Raw genomic sequence first — 11,960 nt, forward strand, 5'->3', positions numbered from 1 at the left:
TTCCCAGAACCTAGCCCATCTGACAGGAAACCCTCCCAGGCCGACGCACACACAGGAGCCATCCCGTGGGCCACCCTGAGAAGCTCCTAAGGGGCAGGATCTCCCCCAGGCCAAGCCGGCCAGGGTGGCACAGGCTGCTTGAATTCCCAGGAAAGGCACACTGCCCCTCAGCAGAGTCTGGCTTTTACTTTTATTAAAAGGAAACCTTGTTTTGTTCAGCATTCATCAGTGCATCACTCATGTCTGGCCCCCACCCAGCCCCCTTGTAACACAAGGCCCCAGGCTCCCTCCACAGAGACCCACAGCAGTGGTAGGAAGCTAAGAAACCCAAGACCCACTTTCTGTACCTCCCTGAAGTACGAGCAGCACTCACCTGCTGCAGACGCTGCGAGGAAGCCCTGCCCCAGTGCACAGGCTGGCCTGTATATCCCCCTACATTGAGGAAGGTGGCAGGGTCACACTTGTGGATCAATAGCTCACGAGGGGAGGGACCCGGGTCCAGGCATGTAAGGGGGGCCCTGCCAATACCAAGGCTCTCAACAGGAGTAAAAGGAAGGTGCCCCACCAGTCTCACTCCTGCTAAACTAGGCAGTCCCAGGGGCACATCCTGTAGTGGCTGGGCAGGAAGGGTGCACTTCAGACTGCTTAAGCACTCAGAGGGGACAGAGACTCCAGAGCATCTCCCAGAAGCTAACGCCAATCCTTTCGATTCAAAGGAGAGCCCCTTAATCCAGGCACCTTGGGGGGGGTGAGTGAGCTGAGGGGGGAGAAGAAAGGAAATGCAAGCTTGATTCATGCCTCCTCTGCTGTCTGGTGGTGGAGCTGGCTGCAGTAACTAGAAAAAGCAGAAGTGGCCCGAGCTCATCCACCGTGGACCCAGCTGGCAGGGGCATTTTTCTCAGGTGGCCAGTCACATGCAGCTGTAGCCGCTCTACACTCCTTGGGGGAGGTCTACACTGCAATTAAAAACCCACAGCTGGCCCATACCAGCTGACAGGCTTGTGGAGCTCTTGCTAAGGGGCTATTTAATTGAGGTGGAGACATTCAGGCTTGGGCTGGAGCCCACACTCTGGTCCCCTCCCATCTTGCAGAGTCCTGGAGCCCAGGCTCCAGCCCAAGCCCAAAGAGCTACACTGCAATGAAACAGCCCCTTAACCTGCATCGGCTGGCACGGGTCAGCCACAGGTGTCTAAAAGCAGCACAGAAGTCCCCTTTAGAGTCCCCGCTAACCCCTAGGTAAAGGCGAACCCAAGAGCTCCATGCTGGGAAGTAGCCGTGGTGGTTCTAAACCTTGATTTCTGACCCAACACCCTATTTTTGCCAGACTTTCCACTCTTCCAGGATTCATAAAGAATCATCCGAGTCCAAGCCCTTTAACTGGGCCCTGACTGTTCCTACAGACAGGCTGTCACGAGGTGGCTTTGAGCTCCCCTGCCCCATGAGGCAGCTGCAGAAGGGCTCAGTCAGTTTTCGTGGGCTCCTTCTTGCTCTGTTTGGCTTCCCGGAGGATCTTCACCAGGGACAGCAGGATGGGCACCGCCATAGGCAGGAAGAGTGGGATGTAGATGGCAAATTTCTGGTCATCAGGGAAGTAGAGGAGATGTAGCAGCGAAGGGTCAAAGAAGGCCCGCTCCGAGGAGGTGACCGCCTCTTTACTGGCCTGGAATGCTGAGCCCAGATGGCCAGAGGCCAGCTCCAGCATAGCAGTCTGCGCTGATGCTACTGCATGGTAAACCTGGATGGGACCACACAAAGAGTCAGTGCACAGCAGCCCCCCGTCTGGCCCAGGCAGGTCAAGGGAGCTCCAGGCACCACACTTGAGGCCTAGGAGTGCCAGAAGCTGAGCAGATCCTGGATTGTCAAGTCTGGATCTGCTCTAAGAAGTGACACTGGCCTCTGCATATTCCTTCTCAGCACCCCACAGCCAGGGGGGCTCTGAGTGTCAAGCCACCTACTCCTACGCCTGTTCAACCCCACTGCTTTCTACGCTCTCAGCTACACCTGTGCAGTCCCATTCTCTTCAGTGGCTCGCACACTGAGTAACCGGGGCAAGATGTGGGCCTGCACCAGGAACTTAGCTACTGCTCCATTGACGCCGCAGGGGAAGGAAGGGCTGGAGCCCGCTCGCTGCCCCAGAGCTGCGTTGGCTCCAGGGTTACGACATACACCCAGGGAGTGGATCTGCCACTTGTACACTCACTTTTCAGCGCAGGCTTTCGCTCAAAGGCACCAAGGGGTCTCAGCCCAGAGGGAGGGGGGATGGGAGGATTTAGAAGGTCTCTCCCCAGTGAGGCTGTGGCCGTTTCTATTAATTATAGGCCCAGGGCATAAGGGGGCAGTGATGCTGCAAAGGCAGAATTCTCAGCCCGGGAGAGGGCGCCCTCGTGTCCTCTAGCTGACTCAAGCAGCCAGGCCCTGGCCAGCCCTCTAGGTTAAGGACCACAATTTTCAGAACCCTTCCCCCTCCCCAAGAGGGGAAATAAATACATAAGTCTGGGCAGACAAGGTCCCCAGCAGCAGCAGCAGCATGTAGGGCTCCTATGTGATGCTGGCAGCCCCCAACCTCTCATAGGGACCCTCCCAACCCCCACCCACCTCAGAGGCAACATCATCCTTGATGACGATGTTCCCGATCTTGTCTAGCAGTTGGGCCAGGGAGGTGAGGGTGGTGGACACCGTGGCGATATTCTCAACTGTCCGGGTCCACAGCAGGCGGTCCAGCTCCCAGTCAGTCAGCCCGTCGTTCCCAGGGCTCTCCAGCAGGAACTCCTCTGGGAGCGACACCTGGGAGATCCCAAACAACAACCTGTGGGGGAGAAGGGGCAGATCAGGTCTGAGCTGGCAGGGAGGTCACCGGGCCAACTCTTGCCTGTGCTCACACCCCCTGCAGCAGAGGAATGGAATGGGGACGTGGCAGAAATGTTCTCGTTTGCCTTTCCTGACGCGAGCTCAGCCCTGGCACAAGGCGCAGGTCTGAGTCCTGCTGCCCAGGGGGTAGGTGCGAGTCAGGCTTTCCAAACACATTACTGCCGAGCTAGGGCAGAAAGAGGACGGTCCATGACACCGTGGCTGAAAAGGGGCAAGTTAGTGGGATTGTGGGCTTTGTGGTCACCGGGCCTTGGTCCAACACCCACCAACGCTACTGAACAGCCGTCAGACAGGACAACTCCAGCTGCCACCACCACCCTAGGCCAGACTGACCCAGAAGCCAAGGGGAAACTGGAGCCACACACCATGGCCGACCCCCCAAGCCAGCCAGTGACCCAGAGAGTCTAGGAAAAGCACAGAACCAGCCCCAGGGTGCCAGAGCAGGGGGAGCCAGAGAGGCAGCGTCTCTGCCCTGGCACACACCTCCCAGGGCAGGCACAGCCCCAGGGGCCACAGCCTCACGCTGCTCTGGTGGAACTGAACGTAAGGAATGCAGAGAATGGAACGGCTGGGGCAGGGCAGAGAAGAGAGCAGTGTCCTCACCGTAGCTGGGCCAGGAACACCTCCATCACTCGCACCATGTCCACGTCCACCCAAAGCGGGAGAGGGGCCTTGTCAGCAACTGGGTGGTCAATGTTGTACACCTGCCAAGAGAGTGTGTCCAGGGCAGGCCTGACACAGGCTATGCCTCACCACACAGGGGTCCCCCAGTCCCTGTTCTCCAGTCAGCCCACAGCTCTGGGCTATTCTGCAGTGCTGAGCAGCGCTGTCTCATTCAGGGAACAGCCATGGGGCTCAGGCCCAGGCCCCATCCAGCCCAGCCTTCCATCTCTGAGAGTGGCCAAGACCAGCTGCATCACAGGAAGGGGCAAGAAACTGGCACCAAGTAGACAAAGGCCGTAGGGTGCAGTGGGCGTTGTTGGGGCTCTGGCAGGACGCTGCTGGGGCTGGAGGAGCTGGACCAGGAGCTCTCAAGCACAGCACAGGGCTCCAGCTGGTCAGCCCCTGCCAGTCACAGTCCCAGCACGGGGGGAGGGGACCAAAGGGACTGCCTAGGCCCTCCAGCGGGAGCAGAGCGGTGCTCTCCTCATACAGGGCAGGGCTGTGCCAGGCCAGGCCCCTCCTCCTTACCATGATCCCACCCCAGCGAGGGCTGTGGAAGGCGTTGGTCCCCACAGCGGCGCCGTCCGTGTCCTGGATGTAGAGAGGGGAATGGACGCGCTCTGGCACGTACAGCAGGAAGTTCAACACGGGGTAGAGCGAAGTGGCGCTGGAACCTGCAGCAGTGCACAGTGAGCACCACACATTTCTGGGGCAGACCCTGGCCTGCCAGGCACTGGCGGGCAACAGGGAGGCTGGGAAGCTGCCTGCAGGAGCTCAGCATCTGGAATTTACTGGGGCAGGGCGGGACGGACCCTCTCCTCCCCTTGCCAGGGAGGCCAGACTCCACCTACTCCTGAGAACGGGTCAGTGGCCTGGGGGCTACATCGGTGCTTTCAATATGAGCCGTATGTTGAGATCCCACCCGGGTCACAAACAGCACGAATTTTGCTGGATCTCAGCCTATGCCTCTCATGGGGATCTGCCCTTCTAACTAGCCAGCAGTATGGCAGCCTCCCCGGAGGGCGGTGCAGGGCTGGTAGCGAGGGCTCTGGGGGGGCAGAGCCTGTGCTGTGTCTGCCAGCACAGGTCTCTGCCTTTACCCTCAGCAACACTAAACTCTCAAAGCAGCCACCACAAGGACGCAAGGTGGCACTTACCCAGCCTGGCTTCCACCGGGTTAATGACGTGGGGGAGACTGAGCGCGCTCAGGATGAAGCTGGAGGAGGCCTTGTCAAAGCGGGGCGAGACCCCCAGGACAGCATAGTACAGGATCTGAGGGGATCACCAAGGAGATGGATGTTGTTGGAAGACCACCCTATGGCCAGCCTGGGTGGGGGCACCCTTCCCCCTCCTACTGCACCTCTCACCTGGGAGTCCACAGAGAAGTTGGCCACTGAGCCCAGCTTGTCGAGGAAGGGCTGTACGTAGCTGTTGACAGCGGCCTCGATGTCCCAGTGCACGTTGTGGGACTTGGGGTCTGGGTTCAATAAGCTGAAGGTGATTTCGTACCCTGGGAAGAGCAGAGAACAGAGGCTGCCAACAACATCCCTCTGCAAGGAGAAGCTGCCAACTGCCCAGGATCAGTCTGGCCATCCCCAGGGCAGGAGTGCATGAGCAATGATTCCAGAGCAGAGCAGATGCCAAGTGGGACAGAGAGAGAACAGAGCAACGCTCCAAGGAACAACTGTGGGACCCAGCCTCACGCTCCTGAGCTAAGGGGCTCCCAAGCAGTGGCACAAAGCACCAGCAGATGGGTTGATGGGGTGCACAGAGGACCCCAGAGAGTTGGTTACTAAAAGGGAGGGGGTGCCTGGGAATCCGAGGGTGGGGGAGAGGTATGTGGCCCTGTGCTGCCCCAGCCCTGCCCAAGGAAGACAACATGGTGCAGAGAACCATGGGAACAGCCTCTCCTGGCAGGCACCCAGCACGTCCTACCCAGGCTGGATTTGAACGGGCGCCTCGTGTCCGTGCCGAGCTGGTCCATGGGGACGCGATCAGACAAGGCGGTGGCGATGGAGTCAGTGGTGAAGGACATGGCCTGCACAATCTGCTGCACCCAGGCACTAACAGCAGCCAGGACATCCCCGGGGCCCTGCGTACACCTCATCACGGCACTGCGGTGCTTCCCAATGTACACGCCAACACCCTGCAGAGAAGGCAGGGCAGTGAGGACTCTGGGGAGGGGCAGGGTGTGCACACCTCCCCTGCTCCTGGGCACAGAGCAAACAGAGCTCAGTGCTCCCAGGGCAGCATGCTCAGCCCCTGGCAGGGGTTGCCCCTGACTGACCCCTTCTTGTGCCTGGACCCAGGATAACAGGGCTGGGGAAGCTCCATGGACAGCAGCCTCAGACAAAGAGGGTCTTGGATTGTTCTGCAGTCACCCCACTGAAGGGCAGGGGATAGCTCACAAAATACACAGGAGAGCCATGCCCCTTCCTGCCTATGGGGCAAGCAACATGGGAAGCGTCTCTGTTTCTGCAGAAGGGTGTCCCTTCCAGCAGTGCCCCCTCCCACTCAGATCATCCACCTGCCAAGGCCCAGCCACATGACTCTGCCCTTTGTGCTGTGCCTGGAGAAAAGAGCGCGACAGGGGAATAGGGTATCTTTCTGGGCAGGTCTCTGTCCAGCACAGTCTCTCTGGGGGGCATCTGCCTGCTCTCTTACTCCAGGGGCACAGCTCTTTCATGGGAAGCAGCAGGCAGCCACAGGACACTCCAAGCCACACTACTGGTCCCAGAGCAAGGAGGTGGGGCACTCCCAGCAGAGGATGCGGTACCTGAGGCAGTAGAGGGGAGGTTTCCGGGATCACGTATACAGTCAGAGCGCCCAGCGAGTCCTGCAGTGGGAGCAGCGCAGCGTCTGCCTCTGAGGAAGAGAAGGGAGAGAAGGCATGTGCCAGGCAGCATCCCATGGGGGGATGGAGCAGGCATTACCAACTGCCCAAAGGAAGTATTCCAGAGAGGGGAAACCCTCATCTCTCTCCCAGCCCATCTCCAGCCGGGATCACCGGGCTCCCTCGCAGCCACCACTACAACACAAGTCTGTGTCCACAGTCACCCCTAGGTCCCTGCCCCACCCCCCCAGCTCCTGGAACTCCCCCCTGCCCTGGAGCAGCCCATTCCTGTGCTCCAAGAGCTCCATGTGGTAGTCAGCAGCAGCAATCCAAAACAGCTCCCCGGATGACACGCCCCCGTGCACCCTCAGAATGCAGGCCCTTTGCTCCCCACAGCCAGTGGCGTTTCTGGGCAGGTACAGCAACAACTTCACTGGCTGCCAAACTAGCACCCACCACCTGCATCCTATTCAGGCCTGGAGACCGCAGAGCGGCACCTGCAGGGCACGGCCAGCTGCAAGCATCCCAGGAGAGCCAGGACTCCCTGCTCTTTGCCAACTCTACCCCAGGGCAGCAACCTAGAGCGTCCTACAGACTCTGTACCTTTCACAGTGGCCAAGGCCAAGGCTGCCTGCTCCGTGACGGTTGCACTCCGGTAAGTCGTCTCATAGCGAGACGTAACGCTTGTTTTTGCTGCGGGGAAGGGAGAGAGAGAGCAGGTGAGGCCAGCTGGCCATATGTGCTGTGCTCTCCAGCACCAGGGCCCTGCGCTGGTGACCTGATAAGGAACCAGGCCGAAAGGGATACAGCAGCTTCTCCAAGCTGTGCGCATGCCATAAGCCTCCCCTGAGGCCAGAGCTGAGCAAGGCCTCATGGTCCGGCTGGTCCATCCCTATAGGCAGGATGGTTCACTGGTCCGTGTTCCCTAGGGTTTGCCCAGTCTGATGTGTCACAAGTGATGAGGCTCCCCTCCCTGGGAAGATAACTTCAGCGTGACCTACCTAATGGGCAGGGAGCTTCCTTCCCTTTGTTTCCTCTGATTCTCGTTACCCTCCCACGTGCTCCCCTCCCACCTCATGGTGTGCGCCCCCAGACACTCGGGAACATTGTGCTCCCAGCTACCCTCAGCTCTCGGAACCTTCCCTCCTCAGTGGCTCCCCCCAGACCCGGGTATTTGGGCTGGGAATGACTCTTCCTCGCTCCAACGCTGCAGGCTGGGGTGCACGGTGGGAAGCAGCCCAGAGGGCAGAGGCGGGAAGCAGTCAGTGCCTCCTGCTCTTCACCCTCCACGCCTGTGTCTCACCAGCCAGCCCCTCTCTAGCCCAATGCCTAACTGCACTGGGGTCACAAGAGGCTCATGGTTGGAGGAGAGTTGCTCCAGCCTTTCACGGCTTGGAACAATGTGAGGAACTTGTATCATGAGTCGCCACCATGACTAATCTGTGGGGGACAGTCCCAGCCCCAGAGCGGTCTTAGCTCCTGCAGCTGGAGGGGAGAAATGGGGACTCGGCTTGCCTACTTGAGATGGTACCTGCAGCGCCATGGGGGTGTGGGTCCCGATGGACAGGGCTGCTGGCCTCCACTGCAGCAGCAGAAAGCATCTGTAGGGGGCAGCGAGTGCAGCAACAGCCAAGGGGCGAGAACAGGGACAGTGGGGAGAGTCACGAGATTAAAGAAAACAAAGGGGTTACAGCTAAAGCAGCCAGAGGTTCTTACAGTTTAACAGGCTCTCCTCCTCCTTTGTGTCTGCGAAAGGGAGCCTCCTCTGTTGAGCTCCTGGCAGAGCCCCCTTGGCAAAAACCACGGAGACAGGCACAGTCAGCTGGAACTGAGCAAAGAGCCGTGTTACCTGGCAGCGTAAGCCACGTCCCCTGCCACCATCCCAGCCTCCGCAACCCCCCCGCACCTCCTCACAGCCCTTCTGCGAGCCCCAGAACCACCCACAGCCCTTGGGGCCCCCCGAGAACTTCAACAGTATCTGAACCCTGTGAAGGGAGACCCATGAATTGCTGCTGCCACCAGCTGGAAACTCCTGTGCCTGCATCAAGAGTCTGTGCCAAAAAGGGCTGACAGGTGTGGGACATTCAGCCCTTCCCAATGGGGAATGGCCCCCGTAGGGGCAGCAAACTCCTGCCGGGGCGAGCCGGCCCCCAGGCACAGGGCTAGCAAAGCAAGCCAAGGGCGTTCAAGTGGCAGAGCTCTCCCGTCACGGCACTGGGTCCCAGAACCACCAGCCAGCAGGGAGGCCTGCACCAAGGGCTGTGCCGTGGGCGGGCGGGCGGAAGAGGTGCCCCCGCCAGTCCCACCGCTGGGAAGGAGGGCACGCAGCAACCAGGCTCCCATCGGGCTGCAGCTGTCACAGGCCAGCCAGCGCCAGGCCAGGGAGAACCCCACGCTGCGGACACCCTGCTCCCTGTCAGTGTGGGGCTCGGGCCGGGGCGTGGGGGGGGAGCGGGGCCCGGGCCCGGCTCTTCCCCCAGCACCGGGCACGTGGGGGGCACTGACCCGCGGGCCAGCCCTGAGGCCGGAGGCGGAGCAGGCTGCAGCCAGCCCGGGCTGGGAGCGAGGGGCTCCGGGCTCCACCCAGGTCACGCCTCGGGCCCCTCCCCGCGGGGCGCAGCCCTACCCGGAGCGAGCCCAGCGCGCTGATCCCCGCGTAGGGCAGCGAGGCCCGGTACGTCTCCGTCGTCTTCCACCAGAGCGGCAGCCCCAGCACCAGGGCCACGGCGGCGAAGGCGAGAGCAGCGCGCTTCCCCCGCGCCTCCTCTGCGGGGCACAGGCGGGCAATGGCGCGGGGGGCCGGGAGCTCACTGCCCGGCCCCCTCACCGCCCCCGGCTCCCGGTCCCCCCCCGCCTCCCCCTCACCGCCCGGCCCCCCGAACCGCCCCCGGCTCCCGGTCCCCCCCCCGCCTCCCCCTCACCGCCCGGCCCCCCGAACCGCCCCCGGCTCCCGGTCCCCCCCCCCAGCCTCCCCCTCACCGCCCGGCCCCCCGAACCGCCCCCGGCTCCCGATCCCCCCCCCGCCTCCCCCTCACCGCCAGCCCCCCTCACCGCCCCTGGCTCCCGGTCCCCCCCCCGCCTCCCCCTCACCGCCCGGCCCCCCGAACCGCCCCCGGCTCCCGATCCCCCCCCCGCCTCCCCCTCACCGCCCGGCCCCCGAACCGCCCCCGGCTCCCGGTCCCCCCCCCGCCTCCCCCTCACCGCCCGGCCCCCCGAACCGCCCCCGGCTCCCGGTCCCCCTCACCGCCCGGCCCCCCGAACCGCCCCCGGCTCCCGGTCCCCCCCCCGCCTCCCCCTCACCGCCCGGCCCCCGAACCGCCCCCGGCTCCCGGTCCCCCCCCCGCCTCCCCCTCACCGCCCCCGGCTCCCGGTCCCCCCCCCGCCTCCCCCTCACCGCCCGGCCCCCGAACCGCCCCCGGCTCCCGGTCCCCCCCCCCGCCTCCCCCTCACCGCCCGGCCCCCCGGTCCCCCCCCCCCGCCTCCCCCTCACCGCCCGGCCCCCCGAACCGCCCCCGGCTCCCGATCCCCCCCCCGCCTCCCCCTCACCGCCCGGCCCCCGAACCGCCCCCGGCTCCCGGTCCCCCCCCCCGCCTCCCCCTCACCGCCCGGCCCCCCGGTCCCCCCCCCCCCCGCCTCCCCCTCACCGCCCGGCCCCCCGAACCGCCCCCGGCTCCCGGTCCCCCCCCCCGCCTCCCCCTCACGGCCCGCCCGCCCCCCCCCGGCTACTCCGAACCGCTCCCGGGCCCACCCCCGGACCCCGCCAGCCCGCGACTCCCACGCGCAGGACGCCTGGGTTCGGCTCCGCACCTGCCCCGTCAGCCACCATCCTCCCGTCCGACCGCTCCTCCCGGACCCCACGGGGCGGGGCTAGAAGCCGGGAAACCAGCCGGCGGCCAATTGGGAGAGGCCAAAGTCCAGATGACGAGTTAGACCGACAGCAGCGCTGACCAATCAACGCTGACTAAGAGCGCCGGGGGTGGGTCGCGAAGGCGCCAATCTGGTACGGGTCCCTCGGAGGGACAGCGCAGGAGGGTGCCCCGTCCCGCGCAGGGCCCGGCCGAGAGGGAGGTGGGCGGGTCCAGGGCTGCGCACAGAGCAACTGCAGCGGGGCCCTGCGAGCCCTGCACCCCTCCCCCGTCACTGCACCCACACCCCAGCCTCCTCGGCTCTGCACCCCTCCCCCGTCCCTGCACCCACACCCCGGCCTCCTCGACACTGCACCCCTCCCCCGTCTCTGCACCCCCTCCCCAGCCTCCTCAACACTGCACCCCTGCCCCGGCACTGCACCCACACCCCGGCCTCCTCGGCACTGCACCCCTCCCCCGTCACTGCACCCACACCCCGGCCTCCTCGGCACTGCACCCCTCCCCCGTCACTGCACCCACACTCCGGCCCTGGACACTGCACCCCTCCGCCGTCACTGCACCCCCTCCCCAGCCTCCTCGGCACTGCACCCCTCCCCCGTCACTGCACCCCCTCCCCAGCCTCCTCAGCACTGCACCCCTCCCCCGTCACTGCACCCACACCCCGGCCACCTCGACACTGCACCCCCTCCCCCGTCACTGCACCCACACCCTGGCCTCCTCGACACTGCACCCCCTCCCCCGTCACTGCACCCACACCCTGGCCTCCTCAGCACTGCACCCCTGCCCCGGTACTGCACCCAAACCCCTGCCTCCTCGTCACTGCACCCCCTCCCCAGCCTCCTCAGTACTGCACCCCCTCCCCCATCACTGTACCCACACCCCGGCCCTGGACACTGCACCCACACCCCGGTCTCCTCGGCACTGCACCCCCTCCCCAGCCTCCTCGGCACTGCACCCCTCCCCCGGCACTGCACCCACACCCCGGCCTCCTCGGCACTGCACCCCTCCCCCGGCACTGCACCCACACCCCGGCCTCCTCGGCATTGCACCCCTCCCCCGGCACTGCACCCACACCCCGGCCTCCTCGGCACTGCACCCCTCCCCCGGCACTGCACCCACACCCCGGCCTCCTCGGCACTGCACCCCTCCGCCGGCACTGCGCCCACACCCCCGGCCTCCTCGGCACTGCACCCCTCCCCCGTCACTGCGCCCACACCCCCGGCCTCCTCGGCACTGCACCCCTCCCCCGTCACTGCGCCCACACCCCCGGCCTCCTCGGCACTGCACCCCTCCCCTGTCATGCACCCACACCCCGGCCTCCTCGGCACTGCACCCCTCCCCCGGCACTGCACCCACACCCCGGCCTCCTCGGCGCTGCACCCCTCCCCCGTCACTGCACCCACACCCCCGGCACTGCACCCACACCCCCGGCCTCCTCGGCACTGCACCCCTCCCCTGTCATGCACCCACACCCCGGCCTCCTCGGCACTGCACCCCTCCCCTGTCATGCACCCACACCCCGGCCTCCTCAGCACTGCACCCCTCCTCCGGCACTGCACCCACACCCCGGCCTCCTCGGCGCTGCACCCCTCCCCCGGCACTGCACCCACACCCCGGCCTCCTCGGCGCTGCACCCCTCCCCTGTCATGCACCCACACCCCGGCCTCCTCGGCACTGCACCCCTCCTCCGTCACTGCACCCACACCCCGGGCTCCTCGGCGCTGCACCCC

The 11,960-nt window shown here is 64.7% G+C and overlaps 1 protein-coding gene across 1 annotated transcript; it reads right to left on the reverse strand.

Annotated features, from left to right (window-relative positions):
• Positions 1 to 171: 171 nt before the first annotated feature.
• On the reverse strand, positions 172 to 10,315 carry PIGS (phosphatidylinositol glycan anchor biosynthesis class S). The gene is made up of 12 exons (XM_037880590.2): positions 10,172 to 10,315; positions 8,991 to 9,130; positions 8,081 to 8,192; positions 6,968 to 7,057; positions 6,308 to 6,396; positions 5,467 to 5,677; positions 4,899 to 5,041; positions 4,689 to 4,803; positions 4,060 to 4,205; positions 3,472 to 3,572; positions 2,596 to 2,806; positions 172 to 1,735 (listed from the first exon to the last, which is right to left on the reverse strand). Exons 1-12 carry the CDS (start codon positions 10,188 to 10,190, stop codon positions 1,460 to 1,462), a joined length of 1,653 nt encoding a protein of 550 aa, XP_037736518.1. The 5' UTR covers positions 10,191 to 10,315; the 3' UTR covers positions 172 to 1,459.
• Positions 10,316 to 11,960: the final 1,645 nt, after the last annotated feature.

Source organism: Chelonia mydas, chromosome 17, assembly GCF_015237465.2.
Source record: "Chelonia mydas isolate rCheMyd1 chromosome 17, rCheMyd1.pri.v2, whole genome shotgun sequence".
NCBI classification, from domain to species: Eukaryota; Metazoa; Chordata; order Testudines; family Cheloniidae; genus Chelonia; species Chelonia mydas.